Raw genomic sequence first — 19,186 nt, 5'->3', positions numbered from 1 at the left:
TTAGTTGACATAAAACTTGTTTGCGTCATTTGAGTGTCAAATGTTGGAGCGAGAGGTTTAATGAGCCAAAGGGGCTTTTTTTCTTCTTCTTTTTTTTTTTTTTTTTTTTTTACTACCGACTGGTATAACTTTCAGTGCTCTTGAAATATTCACTGTGGTTGAAATGCAACACCGTCACTAGCTGCTTTGTCTCTTGACTTGCAACAAGGAACACGAAACAACAACTGTAAATTATCATTTCACTTCATTTGAGGCCACAGCTTTGAAAAGAAACCTTTTTTTCAGGGAGAACTTGCCGTGTGTGTGTCCAAATCAGATGTGAAGGGAATTGGATTTGACCCAAGCAATTGGGACGGCCCCCACCCAAACAATTGGGAGGGGAAACGAATTGTGTGGGGAGGCGGGGAGGTCGGGAGGGGAGGGCTTGGCCACCCCCTACCCCCACCAGTCAGTTATTTGAGGTGATTCATTCAAAAGATTATGCAATTAGCATTCCCCCCCCCCAAAAAAACAGATTTCGCTAGAAAATGCCTGGCGACCTGGGCTACCGATTGGTAGTCCGTGGAAGAAGACTATGCAAATTAGGCTTGCAGAAAAGCCTCATGAGAAGCTTTCCAGTCCAACGACTAGCCGCCATTTGACCGATAGCACCATCGACATGAGTGGAAATGTTACGTGATGCCGTGTCAGGCTGTGAAGCATCTGGAGCGATGGGTTGTGATAGCACATGATGATCTGTCTTTTCGATTGCCTCGTTTTCTTGTCGTCACGCGGCAGCGTTGGCACCGCGGCCTTCTGTCATATCCGCTAACGGCGGGCCTTTAGTAGCAATGTCGCTTTGGAATTTAATTCAGGAGAACTCTCGTCTGTCTGAATTGTAAAGTGTTCAAATGCAATTCCAAAATATATCCCTGAAATGTTTTTTGCTGCCTGCCACTTTGGGTCTAGCTTTTCTCAATAATGTGAGTGAACACGATAAGGCTGCCTGATGAAATGCGACGCGATTGAAGAGACCAACGTTTAAAAAGATAAACAATGGATAAAGAGAAAGAACAGAAGAGACAATCTGATAAAAGTTCATGTACATTTAGTTGATTAATGGGCGTGACACACTTATATACACACACACACACACACGCACACACACACACAGGCTGAACTGTAGGCAAGGCCCTGCGGAGCCCCACCAATGACAATCAAGGACAACGCCGCCGAGCTGGCACAATTGTCCTGTAACTATTGAGCTATACGGAAGGACTGCTAATGAACGCAAACATCAACCATTCACCCTGAGACCACCCACAACACCCCCACCCAACCGTGCAAAAACATACAATAAAAATGTTATCTTATTTTTCCACTAATAAAAGGTTCAAGTTTGTTGCAAGTGAGCACAGTAGTGAACATCTATTATGCAGTTGTGACAATATGACATCAGAGGCAGGCATAGACAGTCGTGGGCCAAAAATGGGCATCTGTTGCTATAGTGAACCATGCTGCTTTGCAGGAATCTTACGAAACCAAGTCACTCGTGCAAGATACCTCAACTTTCACGATAGTGTGTCAACCCCTCCCAAATCCACTCCTAAGGCATGCATTGTTTGAATTGGGCTCACGTGCCACCTAGAGCGACCACGTCACAGGAAAAAAAGTGTTTTTTAATTCACAACATCCAGCAACATCAAGATCCTCGCAAGTCGTCGTAGTAATGGCTTTTGCTACAAGTACGTCTGCACCAGAATGTTGGCCCAAATAAGTGGCCTACAAATTCACTGCTGTTTAAAGTGCATCCCTTTTGGTTCCATCTCCCCCACCCTCTCGGGTTGCTACGTCATTCATCTTGCCGCAGCAGCGGTGGCTGGAGAATCCCCTTCGTGCTGTCTCAGCTGAACTTGGTTCACTCTCTTGATCTCAGTCTTAATTGATCTACACGTAGGAATAGCTGACTTCTTTGGATTGTAGCTTGAGGCACCTTCAACAGAGTCACTGTGTGTGTCACACGGACATGATTAGAATTGCAAATGCGTTGCAAAGGGAAAGGAGCAGGTCAGCCATTAATCCATAGTACATCCATTAAACAGCACATAAACAAACAACTACTCACCACTGGTTTGTAATTGTTATCATCACTGACCTGGTTGCAGGAATGAGACCAATTCTTCTGCCTGTTGTGTTGTTATGCGGCGCCGCCGAAATCAGGTCAACTCACATGCCGCATGAGCAGATGTATCGCAGCCAAACTCAATTGAAAGCACTTGTTCAAAATCAGTTGTCATATTGAATTAAGTTTTGATTTGAACGACTCAACATTTTCCAGACAGACCCAAACGTTTGAAACGTGACCATTTCAGACCAGCAAGTCCTTCGTATATGTAAACAATTGCGAAAGTGACCTGGAGATTTTTGGAAAGTCTTGAAGACATGATGTAAAAGTCGCTATTAGTAGCATACCTATGCAAATATAACATGCGAAAAATATGCGGAAGATTCATCAAGGAAAATTTCGGATTGTGATTAATTGCGACTGTTTTTGCCTGCAAACTCTTTATAAACGACTAATGGAATTCCTGAAGCATAATATAAATTGTCTCGGGATCCCCACTGGCTTCTTTCTCACTGTGATCCATCTTTGTTCAAAATTCTGCATCACAGCAGACTCCCTGTGCTCCCTTGAACAATCGCTTCTCTCTCACGGGCCACACAGGCCAAGGGGGCGGGCTTTTATATTCAAACCTGGCCCGAGTAGGCGGGACCTATAAGCCCCGCCTACATAGACAGTTACCTAGCAACGAAACACGACCGCTGCTCTCGCTCAACTTCCCACACAGAGGAGGAGAGGAGGGAGGGGCCGTCTATAGAACCAAATAACCCGTGTAAGCGACTCACTCAGGGGACACCACCGACGCCGCGTGAGCTTCCTCCTCGGCCCTTGTGTGTGCGATTTAAGAAGAGAGCGAGTTTATTTTAGCCCTAAGCGGAATACTTCAATTTGCAGCGACGCGGCCTTAGGACTTTTGGCGAAGGTTCTGAGGCGAGTAGACGACGGAAGCACCTGTTCTTGTGACAGCCGCTGAACGGAGACGGAGGAGCGACGTACCCACACTTGATACCCGGAGCGAGTGGATGACTTCGGCGGATGAAGGTCTGTCTGGCACCAGAAGGGGGGCCGTGGATGGTGGTGGAAGCGAGGTGAGGCCATTTTCTTTTCTTCCAAATAATGGCTTCTTCTTTCTTTCTATTATTGTTGTATTAGAGTGGTTCGTAAAATTCTCAGCAGGTTGCTCTCGTTTTACTTGAATTCGTCGCATTATTAGTATTTTAAATGGTAAATGGTGTCCAAAACATCACGCAACACTTTGTTGTCTTTTCCCCGGACGAAAGTAAAAAAGATATCAAGATAGTAACAGATCAAAACTAACCAAACAAAAGTCGTACTTGAAAACGTGTACAGGTGGGAAACTTATGGCCCGTGGGCCTCATGCAGACCACGTAAAAGCATTTTTATGGGCCGTAGGATTGTAACTCCAAATGCCAAACACATTTCACTGAACAAATGCTCATCTTGTATTAGTATTGTATATGTGTGTTTATCCTCCAGGCTCAAAACACATCTTTTCCGGACTACTTAATCACTCAAACGTTGCCCGTATCATTTTAATTGATGTTCTATGCTTAATTTTATTACTCCTGTCATATCAGACATCCCTGGAAATCTTTATGGGTCTGAAATAACAAACAACTAAAAGGAAAAGGTTAATGGTTTATTTATTTATATCACTACATCCCATGAAATCCCGTAGACCGTACCAGATCACCTAAATGTTGGACTTCTCACATGGCTGTGCAAGTGATAATCACAAATTAGTCCAAAAGTAGAATAGTGACATAAGTTAGTTGCCGTGTGATTGTCAATAGCAACATGTAACGTGTGGAATACTCCAGGTGCCAGACTAGCTGTTACATAATGAGATTTACTCCGCGTCATACAAAACACTCTTGTTAGTTCTTTTTGTTCTTCTCTTCCAGTCGTCTTGTTTGGGCGTATTCCCCTGTCAAATGAGATTACTACCCTCAATATTGTATTTTGATAGTCCCCCGAAACAAGCTATTCAAGCCACAAATGACCCGACCGTACACGCGATTGAATAACTAGATTACCTCACTCTACTGAGCTGTAGTGGATGAATGGGGCTAATCTGGAGTTAAAACGGTCCTCCCTTTCTCACAATCTCCTTTTATGTCACCTGGCAGAATAAAACTGGGAGAGAAGGATATTCTTCACACGAAACAAATGAGACATTCAGTTATTCCAAGAAGAATGTGTACCGTATTTTCCGGATTATAAATCGCTTCGGACAACAGCCATAAAATGTATAAGGAAGAAGACAAAGATCGTTTTCCCCTTCGCTTCTTGTCACTGTGACTTCTCAACGAGGACGCCAAATGCTTCGGCTATCAAGACGGCAGCCTTGAACAATTGATATGATGATAGAACCTCAGCTACTTGGGCCGCTATCTCTTTCAAACTTTCCTAGATGTAGAGCTGAGTGGCATCTGTTTGTATTTGAATGTTTAATTTGGTCATTGCTTTTAGATTCCGTCATCATCACTTTGGATTCCTCATCGTTGGGTGATGCCAGAAAAAAATGTTAGTTGTAAGGTTGATGTGAAAACAGCCCCTCACCACCAAAAAAACCATCTTTGTGCTATTTCCAGGCCAACAACAAACTTGTCTGTTTAGTGTGAAATTTCATTGTGCCTTGTCCCCGTTGATTTCAAGCGTCCATGTTGTGAGTCTGTAAACAATAAAGAGTTCAACAGGTTGGCGTCACCCTGGGAACAAATGGACTTAACACACGCACACCAATCCCGTCTGCTTTGTTGAGTCACACTTTAACGTCACCAGTTAGAAAGAGGAAAGCAGTCATTTACTCACCCGGGAGAACTTAGCCGCATCGTAACGAATCGTTACACAAATCGAACCGTCCTTGAATCGCGGGTCCTTGTTTTGTATATGACAGCAACCCAGAAAGTTTGGTCAGATTGACCAAAGTCGTGTTTGAAAATCAGTTGCATGTTGAAACATTAATCAAAAGTTGAAGGAAGGCTTGGAATGTACCTTTATAATTTGAATTCCAAAATGTCACTTAGAACTCCCTTTTGATCAGTCACAAAGTTGTCAGGACGAGTTCTCGCTTTCGGTCTGTGGATCAGGATCAGGTTTTCCTTGTTTAACGGCCACTCCGCACCCTCGGCCTCGGCTGCGCTCGGTTTGTGTCAAATAGTGGCCATCCCACTAATAATCGCCGGGCCTTTCAATAAATCGTTTGGTGCGTCATCCGCGGAACACAAAAGACTGGGTTGCTCGGGGTCGGATTAAACCCGCACGTTTCCCAGCTTCCTAACAAAGGTGCAATGGGGGCAGTTTGACCAAGAATAGCGGAAAGGCATGAATGGGATGACAAGTGTTGACACCCGAGACACACACCATGTTGTGTAGAAAGCAATTGTCGTTGTACCACAAGTATCTGCCATGTCACACCAGACGCTGGCAGAGACGTTACCATTCATCAAATGTTCTTGTTGTCATCAAACAGTGGCTTTCTGCCAACATATCTTGCTTTGTGAGTTTAGGCGCTGCTACGCTAATCCCGCAGAAAAAAAATCCTCTGGCCTCCCTCCATTTTGCTGTATCCAACATTCCTGGTAATCCAAGACACACTACCTGTGTGTGTCTGTTGGACACAAGCAAATGCCTGTGTGGGTCTGACAACTGTGCGGACACAACAAAACTCTTTGTATACCTGCATGCAGCTGAGGTGTGTCAGAAAGGTTCCGGGACTTAGGTCACAAAAGTTCTTTTTCAAAGCCAGACTGAGGTTTTTGATTTGAAAAGATCTCTTGTGTGACATCTGTCCTAGACTACTTCTGACATTCGCCATATGTCAAAATGTTTCCACGTGGCTATATTTCTCACCAGATTGGAAAATAAACATTTACAGTTGAAGGAGGAAAAGAAGGTCATTTAAATTCCAAGAATTATGAGTCACTACGTTTACCATATTAAGTTCTGTCAGTTTGAACAAACTGATGAGAAAATATGAGTCATGACTGCCTCTGCGTGGAAGGTAAAATATTTAATTGTACATCGTACAAAGTAGTAGACAAAGTATTTTTTGGGGGGGGGGGGGGGGGGGGGGTCAGTCGTTGATCTCCAACTTAGCATGCTGTGTTTAACAATCAACCATAATGTTCTCCTGGAATTTGGCAGGAGCATGGACTTTGCCCTTTACTGTAGTTTGTGTCTTACACACGCTCGGCGACTTTTTTGAGTTTTATGGCGGAAGACAACACGAGCAATGATTAAATAAAATGATTCCACATTCATCACAGTAATGTGATTTGAGTGTCACTAGCCATTGATGCTATCAGTTATCTTCGGGAAGTGCTTCTAATGAGGATATGAACTTTAATTGCGTTTGTTTACTATCAACTGTGGTTTTGGTATTAATATATTTTCATTTTGCTGAGAAATCTTCAATGACAATAAAGATCTATTCTATTCAAATGAGGTGGGGACATTGAAAATGTAGAATCACTTCTTTCTGAAATTAATAGAAAAAGGTGATGGATATTTGGTCTGTTTGCAAATCCCTAAAGAAGGGCAAGTCCACTTTCAAAATGTTGTTGCCTCCCCTCGGACACTTTGAACGGATTTGAGATGACAGAAGTACCCAGCGGCGACAGCTCGGCCAGAACATCAGAGGCGAGGCATTAAATGCACTTGTGAATATTTTGGTGTCGCCAACATTTAGGTCGCCCGGCGGCAAAATAGAATGAATGCAGGGGAAGAGAGTTACAAATGTAGAAAAAAGCCGGTGCACATTAAAATTCTGCTGCATCTTCTCTCCTCGTTATCATCTTTGTTTCCCTCTCCACCATCCATCTGTCCATCCTCTATCTCACTGCATTGTTCAGGCAGCTCATTCATTATTCCGTTTTGCTGTGCTGACTCGCACCGATTCAAAACCTTTTGCATCCAGCCGGTCAATTTAATTTGTATGGGAGTTCTTTCAGGCCTATTTTATTTTATTCGACACTCTCGAGTTGGAAACGCACTAGTGTTGGCAAATTTCGATGGAACAAGTATCAAGCGACTCAACAACTTTTGCAGAAACCCTTTCATTTTAATTACACTGCACGTATGAAATTGGGACTGTCACATTCCCATAGAAATTTCAAACCTTCCCTCACATCATCCCCATTTGAGACTCTCTTGGACACCCGCTGTGTGAATGCTCGAATGTTGGGCTAATGTAGCAGTCGACATGTTTCACTTTTTTGTCAAACGTCACAAATGATATGACACAATAATGCATCATGAATTTAAGGCATTAGTAGAAAGCTATCAAAATAAAACTTGTAACATTGTTTACCATCTCTTGACCGTGACTAGCTGAAACTATTGGACCGGCTGGTTGGATACTTATCGAAAGCAAACCACACTTGTAATATTTGGACTAAGTGTAACCCGTGTTCACTTTGTTTGATGGCGACACACCCGCTGCGTCACAGGTTGTGTTGTAAACAGTATTGGCAGCGCTCATGTGAAACAGGAACTGTCAGAAAACCTGCCAGGGGAAATGCTAGCGAAATGCAAACTATTATTGCAGCACAGGAATGGAAAAAGGCTCACCTTCCCTAACCTTTTCAGAAAAAAAAAAATCTCTGTGGGTTTTTTCTTTCAGCTCAGCTTAAGACTTGTTGTATCACACAAGATTGAAACATTTGAATGGAACGTGGCAGGACCTGTGGCCTATGACCTTTTCACCCTCCCCTGCACATTCCAGCAGAATTTACCAAATGAACAGCTAATCCTTTCTACAATGTGATTTATTAATATGGCCCAAAGCAACATTACTCATTTGCCAAGAATGGGCTGTATTCTAACTTGATGGGTTCAAGTCATCTTATGAAATGTTCTCACTCTTTCCTATCCTGTTCCTCTCAGTCCAGCGAAGACGAGCAGCACTTTCCGGTCATCATGTGCACGCGGGCTTATCCCGACGCCTTGCCAAGCAGCCCGCTGTTCTCCGGAGACGCAGAAGACGACGAGGGCAAGGAGAGAGATTCCGACAGAGACAGTGCAGTGGAGAGCACCCAAGGCTCTGACACCTCGGAGGGGCCCGACCGACTCGGCAATAAAGAAGACATCTTGGGCGATCTCTTCTTCTCTACTGAGAAGTAAGCCGCGTCTCATTTTTGCGTGAAGAAAGATGTTTTAGTTCAGCGACATTCTTTTATTGTGTTGCCGTCAGGACAAGCGGCACGAGCAACTCCGTGATTTCCGACCTGTCCACGCGCTCCTCGGCTTCCTTGAACGAGGAGCAGTTTGAGGACTACGGCGAAGGAGAGGAGCCTGACTACGCTACCAGCAGTCCCTGTCCGGACGACGACACCCGCGTCAACGGGTACTCTGATCTAGGCTCGTCCGTGTCGTCAAGGTGAGAAAGACTCGTAGACAGGATGCGAAACAATATTTTCGAGACTCGTAGTATCAAAAATGTTGCCTTGATACGCAAATAATAAAGACGGTATCGGTGTGTAGTATCGGAGCATTTCTCAGAGTCTGAACGAGGCGGACAGTATTGTCAACCTTATCTTTATAACTGTAAAAGCAGCTGTCGTGTCTTTCGCCCTCAGGACGGCATTAATATTCACCAGAGGCTTTTGTTTAATGCGATTAAGACTAAAGCCGAGAAAGCTACTCTGAGATTTTTCCACGCATACCAAGCAGACCAAAGTTATAAAGTGAACTGGCTTGGAGAGCTTTATATTCTAAATGAGGTTCAGATAAAGGAGAAGTCTTAGATTACACATTGGGAGAGGCTATGGAATGCAATATTGCGGAAAGCACTTAAAAGTGGGTTAAACGTGCAAGGCTGGACAATTGAAAACAAAAGTGAACAAAAGTGATGCAATTTAATCAAATGGATGAAGCCCTGTTGATTAAAAAGTGCCACATTTTGTAGCAGGTTGCGTCTACCCGTAAGGTAAATGGCTCCCTTGAATGAAGATCACGCTTTCACTAATTGGGGAGAGAAAAAATGTAGTCGCTGTACTAGTGACTTCCTTTCATGTACATAGTTTTCCACGTACCTACATTAATTTTTGAGTACAGTGAAACGACGTCGCTAACGCCTTAGCCCCTTAGGTTCCCTGCACGATTTTAACCATGACCTCCTGTGACAACTGCATCTTTTTCTTGGAACAATTATTATTCTAGTTCACATTGACGTGCTATTGATGTCGTGACGTCCATGTTTAAGATCCGCCCGGGAGCTACATTACGTAGTCTGTTTTAAAGTGTTTACTTTTTTTGTTTTTCAAACTCCAGTTTCACCTGACCTAATCTGTGATACTACTGGCAAAGAAAGGCCTCACCTTTTAATAGTCTCCTCCCTCTATTGTCAGTTAAGTAAACCAACTGCTCTGTAAATACATTTGCGGCGCACTTTGACCCAAACAATTAAGCGTTTACAACCAGTGTGAGTTTAAGCTATAAATTAAAAGTGAAAAGTACTCTCCATTGAATGTAAGTGGTTTTACATTGTAGCAACCTTTGTTTTCCCATAATCCATTAGGTCTGCATTTTATGATTGCGTCTTGGCATGAAGACTTTAGACCGCAGCGTAGACAATAGGCCTGTCACCGTTTTCAGAGATACACCCTAATGTCAAGGAAGAGTAATTATAAGCAAGGTATGGCATGACAACAATTAGAACCATAAGTGGCTTCGCAGAGCTTTATTCTCGTAACGCTACTCGGAAGTATAAAGGAACATTGATGAGTCCGTGTTGACATGTCATTTTTGCGTAAAGGTTCCATGACAGTCCTGTGCGAGATCCGCAAGCCTCCCTAGTGAGATTCACTCGTGTGTGTGTGTGTGTGTGTGTCAACAGTGCGGGCCAGACGCCACGCAAGCTGCGTCAACAATTCCAGAGTGAGATGGTGGATGTCTACTGTACTCACTGCAGCAAAAAAGTCAACCTTCTCAATGACCTGGAAGCACGTCTCAAGAATCTCAAGGCCAACAGGTAGAAGGTCATGTTTAACATGTGTACAATGTTGGAGGTCAACTGGAATCATTGGGCTGTAAAGTCAGCTGGCACATTTTAACGTTTGATGTTTAAGTTTGAAAAGACTCAAATGAGGTAAATATTCGTGTAGGTGGAATTTTTTTTTCTGGCTTATATCCACCCCATAAACAAATAAAGGTTATATTACATTTGGTCTTTTGTGTCGCTCTTATCGCAGCCCATTTAAAGAGCCAGCTGCTGTTTTTTTTTTTTCTTCTACTGCCTCGTTCAACTGATAGACATCTCCATGGCAATTCACAGATAAAAGTCTCTCGCTCACTCTTTTTTTTTTTTTTTTTTGTGCAGCCCCAGCAGGAAAATCTCCACCACAGCATTTGGGAGGTAAGAAACCGTTCACGTCTTTCTTTCTTTATGGGGACTCATATTTCTTTGGAGGCTTTTTGAGGGGACCGATGGTGCGGATTCTATACCCCAACAAATAGCAAAGGCAGAAAAATGTTTGGTTAACTTCACCACATTGAAGTATTTACTACTTTCCTATCTCTCGTCCACCACGTGCAGTCTTGTGCTTAAACAGTGCGTTAATTAGTAAACCGCTCATTCCAATAAAAGGATTGACATGGCTAACAGAATGTGCCGTAAAATCGTTGCTCCAGACTGTCCGTTGGTCCGAGATGTTTTGTATGCCTTCTTCCAACCGCACCAATTGAGTTATAGTGACAGAGTGAAAATGGCCTGTCAGAGCTGATCTATGTATTCAATATAGCACTTGACGGTCGCACTGTCCTCTCTTTGTCTCTTTTGGTTCCCTTTTCCACTTTTATTACCCTCGTTATCCGTTCCTCTTTTTAGTTTCCTCTTTTGTTTCCCCGAGAATGAGTGGCCGCCGTTGCTCTTTTAAAGGCACGAATAACGCAATTGAAATGTCAATCCGGACATAAAACTGTGACGCTAAAGCAACCTGTGCTATTTTAATTCTGTTTGCACCACTTTCTCTTGTTGACATTGGCTCTCGGGTGCAGGTCTCTGTCATTCTGCTTTCCTCGCGGAGATATATGTCGCGCCTTGGACTTTCTCGTGTCTCAGCCATGCAAACACATTAAAGAGATCTACTGTGTGTTTGAGCAGGCAGCTGCTCCACAACAGCAACTTGAGTAGCAGCAACGGCAGCACCGAGGACCTTTTCCGAGATAGCATCGACTCTTGTGACGTCGACATCAATGAGAAGGTACGGCCATTTTTTTTTTTTTCTCTTTTCTCATTGCATTTATCAAGCTCTCTGTTTTTTGCCAGGTGAACTCTTTGGAGAAGAAAGTTGCAGAACTGGAAAATGAAATTTTGTTGAATGGTGATGTGAAGTCCAAATTGAAGCAGGATAACACTCATTTAGTTCACAGGTATCACGCAAAAGCATGTGCCCGCAAGTTCTCAAAGCTTTTGACAGAATGAAGGAATAACATTGTTTTTTTGGGGGGTTTTGTTTCAATAATCAAAGAGTTAATGAGCTGGAGGAGCAGCTAAAAGACCAGGAGACTCGTGAGAAACAAAATCTACAAGGGGAGTTGAAACGACACAGAGAGGCCTTCAACAAGATGGAGAAAGACAAAAACACGCAGATTGAGCTGCTGAACAGCCGGTGAGAAATTGACGCAAGCTATTTTTAATCATTTCAGTTTATATACTTTCCTGGATTGACGATTGTGTGTTTTTCTACTTTTAGCGTGAAGCAGCTGGAGGATGAGAAAAATGAAATGCATGTCGGCATGTGCAGGCTCAAGACACAGACGGAGAAATTGGACGAGGTACGTGGGAATATTTTTTTTTCTTACATCAGCTCAGTTCTATTTTGTTTTTCTATACCTGCAAAAATACATAAACGATTGCATTTCAGGAGAAGCAAAGGATGACAGATAAATTGGAGGACACCAGTTTGCGGCTGAAGGATGAGATGGACCTGTACAAGAAAATGATGGACAAACTGCGGCAGAGCAGGCAACAATTCCAGCAAGAGAAAGAAGCCATGCAGGAGGTGCAAATCAATCATCTACCGTGCTACTCGCATCATCGAGCGTGACTTACCATATGGCCACGCCTTTTGTGCAGCTAATCGAGGACTTGCGGCGAGAGCTGGAGCACTTGCAGCTCTTCAAACTGGAGGTGGAGAAGCCTGGACGAGGGCGTAGCTCAACTTCTAGTCTGTCGGAGTACAACAGTCGGACCAGGGAGGTGGAACTGGAGTATGAAGTCAAGAGACTCAAGCAGGTATTCTTGGACACTAATTTGTTGTGAGTGTACAAACCTGCTGTTAGGTAAACAATGACAGAACGTCTGTCTGTGTTTTTACATGTCTCCAGGATTATTATCTTTGTACAGTTGTTACACCGGTGACTTTCTTAATTCTTTTCCTCTGCCACCTGCATTTTCTATTTTAGTATTTTGGCCGACTCAATTACTCCTTATTTACATTTTAGACAAACAAGGGCGATCTGGAATAAGAGAAACCTTCCCACTGAAGTGTCCCATAGGAAGGAATAGGTCACTATTCCATGCTTGGCAGTAAAGTCTATACTTTGTGTCTGTGTGTAGCGATTTATGTCCCAGGAATTTCTTCCCCCTGAATTCCAGCAGCTGAGGTTGTCGGGGGTACCGCTCCGTCTCGGTTCGATGGTAAAATTGCCTCTTGACCCCTCCATTTGACATTAACCACTAATCTCAGTGGAGTAGCGTGAACCTGACCCAGCTGACCCGGCCGGGCTCAGAGCTGCAGTCCCCTTACTAATGATTAAGTCAAGAATACATTGGGTGGGGGGGGGGTCGTCCGCTCACTTACTGATCAGTGGTCCTCTCAAGGTCAGCATGGCGCTTTTATAACACGCCAGGTAATGCGGGGTAACACTCATCACCTCGCTTTACGCTTCAACTTCATCACTCTGACCCAAATACGTACCACTTACTTTTCTCTATTTATCCGCTTCCCAGGAGAACCAGAGACTGAAGGAGCAGAACGACGATCTGAACGGTCAGATTCTCAGCCTGAGCCTATACGAAGCCAAGAATTTGTTCGCCACGCAGACCAAGGCCCAGTCTCTGGCTGCTGAGATAGATAACGCCTCCAGAGACCAGGTAACGTTCGGAACCACTGTAAAGCCTTCGCAAACATTCGAGGGTCTTCATTGTTGTTCTTTTTTACAGTAGAGTGACTCATTCCACATTCAGTGTCGTGCGTTTGTACCATTTTGGAAAACGGACTGCCCCAAAAACTGAGGCGGGTCGAGCCAATCTATTATTGTGCAGTGCAGAGCAGCATTAGATGAGTCAGCACAGGACTGCCTGCCTCATCGGAGTGCAGCTATTACGCAATATAGGGATCATGACTCTGTCTATTTGTAGCTCGCCCCTGACCCGTCACGCCTAAACCTGAATTTAAATTACCAGTAATTACGGCATTGACTTGTCAAGGAGTTCTTTTTAAACGTATGCCCTGTGCTACTATATTTCCCCAGTTAATGGAAGCCCTGAAGGAGCAGGAGGAAATCAACATGCGGCTGCGGCAGTACATGGACAAAATCATTCTGGCCATACTTGATCACAACCCGTCCATCCTGGAGATAAAGAACTAGCAGTCACTCTGTGTGCGTGAAGAGACTGTACAGAACATTCCTCTTATGGAACATAAACGACTGGAATGTCGCCCCCTGCTGTTTATGGATTGAAAAACAGGCATATAAAGGGAGTGACTTGACGGTTATGCTGCTGAGACTTTTGAGTGTTATCTTTTTGTACTGAGTCTGTGTTTTGGGACTGGACAAAAGCTACTATATACACTGGTATGAAAACTGGAACAGCATGTAGCCGTCTTCTGTTTTCATATTTGGAAAGGGACCGTTCGATCAGTACCGGCCAGTAGTTTAGCACTGTGAGAAATTAGACCAGAGAAAAAAGATTGGTGTTGTGTTTGATACTGGCATGTCTTCATAGAAGGTTGTGAAATGTGGTCAGGGAGGACTATAGAGTAAAACGGGTCATGTAGCTCAACAGATGAGGGTTTTTGGTGAAGTCAAATGAAGGTAATACTGGTTTCCTCTTAAGAACGTCTTCCAGAAATATGGCAGTGACATTTTCTGTGTCGCACTTTTTAATCACTTGTCGTCACTTTAGGGAGATGAAAGCTCAGCCGCCCGAGGAGTGTCTTTAAAATGGAATTTAGAGCAGTGCTATTAGCTAGCATCTCCCCAATGCTTGAAAGGTACGTCGCTGTTGGTAATAATAAGCTCAACAAAATGTGACAAGGTAAAATGAATGTTGCTACTTTTGTGTTGGTAATGCGAAGTGGTACTAAAGAAAACATGTCTACAGAACCCAAATAGTTGTGTGGAACTTTATTATAGTGTAAATATGTAAGAAGGGACAACAATACGCTGTACTATGTAAATAACTGAAACTTGAGTTTTGCTTCCTTGCACAAAAAAAATGCTTTGTTTTCCCCTCTGCATGGTTTATACATTCAATCTGTGCCTTGGGATGGACTGTTTTAAGAAGCCTACCATTCTCCCAACTTGTAAATGTTAGAATTATATAGTGAACATTTTTGTAAACATGCCACTGGCTAGTTTTTTTTTCAGGAATCTATTTTCTACAGATATTATCAGGAAAGACGCAATGGCTCAAGTAGGTGCATAGCGCAATGCATTGTTTGGTACCTGAGCGAAGGTTTAGAGTTTTTGTCAGTCTAAAAATTTTATAACAATGCAAAAGAAGGATTTGTTGTATCTCTACATTATTGCTCACAGAAAAAGTCCATATTAGTTTAAATTTGATTTATGGTTAGTAAACTGTCTTCCTAATCTGAGGTCAGTGATGCCCGTTGTCAGCATTTTTAACTTATCCACAGGTACCTATATTTCTTGTGTGTCTTTGTTTCACTTTGGCTGTTTGTACCATTCTAGAATTGAAATTAAAGGAGCAGATGGAGCTATTAAAATATACCACATTATTATCTTTGCTATTTTTTCTTCTCTTTTACATATATGTATATAATAATACTTTTAACTACAACTCGCAATAAAGATTTCACTGGACAGTTATTATCTTTTAAAACAAGATTGTTGATAGGTTACAGCTCTTGGATTTAATGGTTTTAACTACTTTGCACAAGTGTACACAAAGCTGTACATTGTGTATTTTAATGGTTATTCAAACAAAGAACTGAAATAAAAAACTATTTATTTCCATATATTTTCAGAAAAATCCAATTATTGTATAATGTTCGAAAATACTCTTGTCCTATGAAAAGAGCACGCACGGTTGTAGTCTGACGCTCTGAAACTACAAACATGGCGTTCAAAGAGATTTGGCGCCAGCGAGTGTCCAACTTCCTCTTCCAGGTGGTGACTGATCGATCAACAATCGATCTATGAGCTACAGCACAGGTGAGGCACAATATAAGAAATATATTAATGTAACGTCAAAATAATATTGCCATTAACTATATGAGGTCTTTTCTCAGATTAATCGCAAATGTATGTATGTCAATCAATCGCCTACAATTAGCTTAGCCTTTAGCCAGACAGCTATTAGATTAAAGAAAATGTGCACAAAAGTTCACCAAACGCTATTAAATTTAAAATTACGTTCATAAAGTTTGGTGTTAAACGTGGTACTTGTTAAAATGCGTCTTTTTTCAACTTTATCACGCAGGTTTCATGATGTCCGGACATTCTACAGATTTTGGCTATGGGCGGAAAGAATCTCATAAGAACAACTGTAGCACCAATGGAGCAAATGTTTCCTCTTTATTTAAAGAACGGACTTTATCCTTCAGTTGCCCATCTGCTCCCACTAGAACCAGTCTAAGCACAAAAACAGACCAGTCAAATGTTACCAAGCCACGACACGTGGCTAATGGGTACTTGAACCATGATAAGGCTAGCAATGCAGCTCCTGTAAGGGCGAAAAGCAAAGAAACATTTTTAGCTGCAGGAGGCATTGCGGTAAACGGGACCACCGGTGAGCCCCATGTGTTGGCCACCTCTGAGCAAAGAGCAACAAAACCTGGCCCACTTGTGACAGCAAAGGTGAAAACCAAAAGGTAGGGCTGGATGTTCTGTCAAACAAGTTAAATAAAGTGCAGTCTCAAATGGGTAACAAGATTCAACATTTGGTATTATATTTTACCTGTACATCTTTGCAGTGTTGTAATATCTGGTTTTGAATTGAAATTGCAGTATCTGCTGAATCATCACTGTTTCTATATTTCTTTAAAATATTCAAATGTTTCTGCCCTAGGAGGATTAAAATAAGGAGAAAGGTCTTCATTGAAGGCACACAATGTATCTTAAGGTAAGCCTCTTTGTCAGATGTCACATGTATGGCATTAAGGTCACTCTATTTGAATTATTAATGGAGTATTTTGTTTTTAAGAAGTCAAGTTGGATAATCAGTTGCTTAAAGTAACAGACATATGGTTGTATAAGCTTGCTGTGCCTCTGTTTACTGTACTCTATACTGACTTCAAACATAAAACAGCACCAGTTACACTAACTAGCATAACCCAACATTACTTATACAGGTCTTGAAATAAATGCATTGTGTTCTCAGTATTTACCCACTGTAGAAAATACTACAACATAAAAACCACATATCTAAAATGTCATGGTTTAGCTGGAAAATTTTTAACCATTTAGTAATGATCATTTTTATACGCCCAACTTGCCATCACACTTGCCAGGTCTCAGGTCCCAACCAATAACTGTGATGTCATTTTCAGTCGAGAACAAGTGGCAAAATGGCCGCTGCCTGATATGGATTTAGCCTGTTTAATTCATATCTCTCAAGTGAAACATTATTCCCAACACTGTGTTTCGACTAGTTGGGCTGTACAGAACATATTGGGGTTCGGCATCCCTTTGTGTCTGTGATGTCATCAGCTAGTCTTATCTCCGTAATGAGTTGGCCCTTTTATAGAGGCACTAAACTTGCGGATCGAAAGAAGTTAACATTGCAGCCACCGGAGGAGGAGGAAGAGGAGGAGGAGGAAGACTGGGAAAAAGAATGTGAAGCTCACTTGCAAAAGACACTTGCCCTTCAACCTTATGGTAAGAAATATTTTGTCTTTTGAATGCATGCCTCCTTCTCCTTTTTATGTCCTATTTATTTATTCTCCTATTTATATCTTCCACTACTATGCTAACATGGACAAAGTAGAAGTGAATTATTGATGAGCCTTCCAGTTTTGAAGTTAAATGTTCTAACTGCTGAGTTGACACAAAGGCTCTTAATTCTACCTCGACGCGAGTGTGGAATGCATATTGGCGTCATTCTCATTTTAGTCACGGCTGTGAAAACTGACAACCATCTTGCGCTCCTTCTTTCTAGGTCCAGAAGATGCATTTGCGATGGCTTTTCAGGATTTAAGAGTGAAACAATGGGAGGATGTGCCAAACACAGCCAGTTACAATCCAGCCATCCACCACCCAGGCCCACTCCGGTTGTTCCGCTCCAGAATCGCTATTGAGCCTGAACAGTTTGCCGATGCGTAGGTCCGCTTTCAACTAATCATCATGATTTGCTACAGTCCAACTTGTTAGCTCTTAATGGCAGTTTTGAAGATCAAGTTTGAGTAATTTTGAGGTTTTATTTTGTCATTGAAAACATAAGTTGAAAAAATATTAACATACTTGTAATTTGTTTTTAAAAAGTGAGTATGAGATATTATATTGTAGCTTTTATTTCATATTGTTACGGTCCAATTTTACTATTGTTTGTCGTTTTGAATGTTTTTGCCAGATGAATCCGACTTTTTTTTTTATTCAGTTTTAGTAACATTTTAGTCTAAGCGCTTTTAATTTCCATTACTAATCATTGCTGCTGATCATTGGGTTTTATTCGATAAATAATTGGAGTTTTCAATCCTATGCAGTGTACAATCAATCTTACTTGCATATCGCCCCATGTAAAATCCAACCAGTAATAAATCAAATGTTCCGAAGCTTAAACCTCGCTTGATTTTATTCACCAGTTTTTCTAATCACCAAATTGGGCTTGTTAACGCAATGACGCTTTCTGGCCACTGGGTGGTGCAATTGTTGCACTTTCACGTCATTTCTCAGCAGCAACGGGAGTTGAATGAGTTCATTTCCAAGGCCCTTTGCTTGCTGACTGCATTTCTCCCCAGAGTTTTATCCACCAAGCACCGAATGCCGATAAGGCAACTGTTATCGTGCCAATGAAGTGTTTTTACAATCTGAATATCCGTCAATCAAAATGATGGGAGTAGACAGCTGTGCATTTTTATTATATTGTGTCGTATATTATTTAGGGTGTTACATTTATTGACTTTTTAGAAATAGATGCTTCCTTAAGTAAACACCGTAATCCTAATAGTTCTCTAGTTTTTTCTGCCGTCCCAATGGACATTTCCATCCGTCAACAATACACACTTTTGTTTTTAATCATGCTTGTCTGTGTGTGTTTTGCTCATAACGTCGGTACGTACAGGCAAAGTGCAGTGCTCCAGTGTCACCAAATTGAATTCAGTCATCTGGTTCCTGTGTGTGAGCTGTCAAGTCGTGTCTTAATTGATTGGGAGACTTCTTCAAGTTTCTACCACGATGTGGTAATTCATGGATGCTAAAGAAAGAAGATGTTGGTGGTTTTGCCAATTGAGCGTAGATCCTCTCATCTATCCAGCTGCAAAATCACATTTGGCCACCATCAGTTGGCAGCGCCAAAAGATGAATTCCTCTTTGCCCATACAAACAGCATGCTCCACTTTTGTGTTGTGTATATCTGTGCATGTGTGTGACTCACAACCAAACAAGTCTTTCTCATCTTGCCCTTGGTATGTCTGCTCATCATCTTCCTCATTGATCCTGTCCAGTACAGTATGCTGGCACGTAAACAAAGATGGCCGCAGTTAGCCAACCACAACCAGGCTCAAACAGTCGAAAAACTGGTTCACATTTGACTATTTAGATGAGAAGCCAGCAGTCTGCAGTCATCTTGTGTAGATTGGTAAAAGATGGAAAGCCTCAATCCGGCGAGTTGTATGGCAACTTTAGGATTTAGTTTCACAATATGACCTTGAG

General features: G+C 42.2%; 2 protein-coding genes and 1 long non-coding RNA gene across 3 annotated transcripts; 2 read left to right on the top strand and 1 right to left on the bottom strand.

Annotated features, from left to right (window-relative positions):
* Positions 1-2,819: 2,819 nt before the first annotated feature.
* Positions 2,820-15,093, top strand: rab11fip4b (RAB11 family interacting protein 4 (class II) b). Its single transcript, XM_061274593.1, has 13 exons — positions 2,820-3,189; positions 8,012-8,244; positions 8,319-8,504; positions 9,963-10,097; positions 10,446-10,481; positions 11,229-11,328; positions 11,394-11,497; positions 11,596-11,736; positions 11,821-11,902; positions 11,992-12,129; positions 12,204-12,362; positions 13,080-13,223; positions 13,604-15,093. The coding sequence occupies exons 1-13, from the start codon at positions 3,124-3,126 to the stop codon at positions 13,718-13,720; spliced, it is 1,641 nt and encodes a 546-aa protein (XP_061130577.1). The 5' UTR covers positions 2,820-3,123; the 3' UTR covers positions 13,721-15,093.
* Positions 3,749-5,765, bottom strand: LOC133151503 (uncharacterized). Its single transcript, XR_009713923.1, has 2 exons — positions 4,937-5,765; positions 3,749-4,796 (listed from the first exon to the last, which is right to left on the bottom strand). It is a non-coding gene; the product is annotated as an uncharacterized LOC133151503 (long non-coding RNA).
* A 120-nt stretch (positions 15,094-15,213) lies between the features above and the next one.
* On the top strand, positions 15,214-18,094 carry LOC133151502 (uncharacterized). The gene is made up of 5 exons (XM_061274595.1): positions 15,214-15,529; positions 15,798-16,188; positions 16,386-16,439; positions 17,064-17,194; positions 17,475-18,094. The coding sequence occupies exons 1-5, from the start codon at positions 15,514-15,516 to the stop codon at positions 17,636-17,638; spliced, it is 756 nt and encodes a 251-aa protein (XP_061130579.1). The 5' UTR covers positions 15,214-15,513; the 3' UTR covers positions 17,639-18,094.
* The last annotated feature ends 1,092 nt before the right edge of the window (positions 18,095-19,186 follow it).

The sequence above is a fragment of the Syngnathus typhle genome, linkage group LG3 (genome assembly GCF_033458585.1).
Source record: "Syngnathus typhle isolate RoL2023-S1 ecotype Sweden linkage group LG3, RoL_Styp_1.0, whole genome shotgun sequence".
Lineage (NCBI taxonomy): Eukaryota > Metazoa > Chordata > Actinopteri > Syngnathiformes > Syngnathidae > Syngnathus > Syngnathus typhle.
The sequence above is the reverse complement of the archived record's forward strand: the minus strand, read 5'-3'. Positions and strand labels throughout refer to the sequence as shown.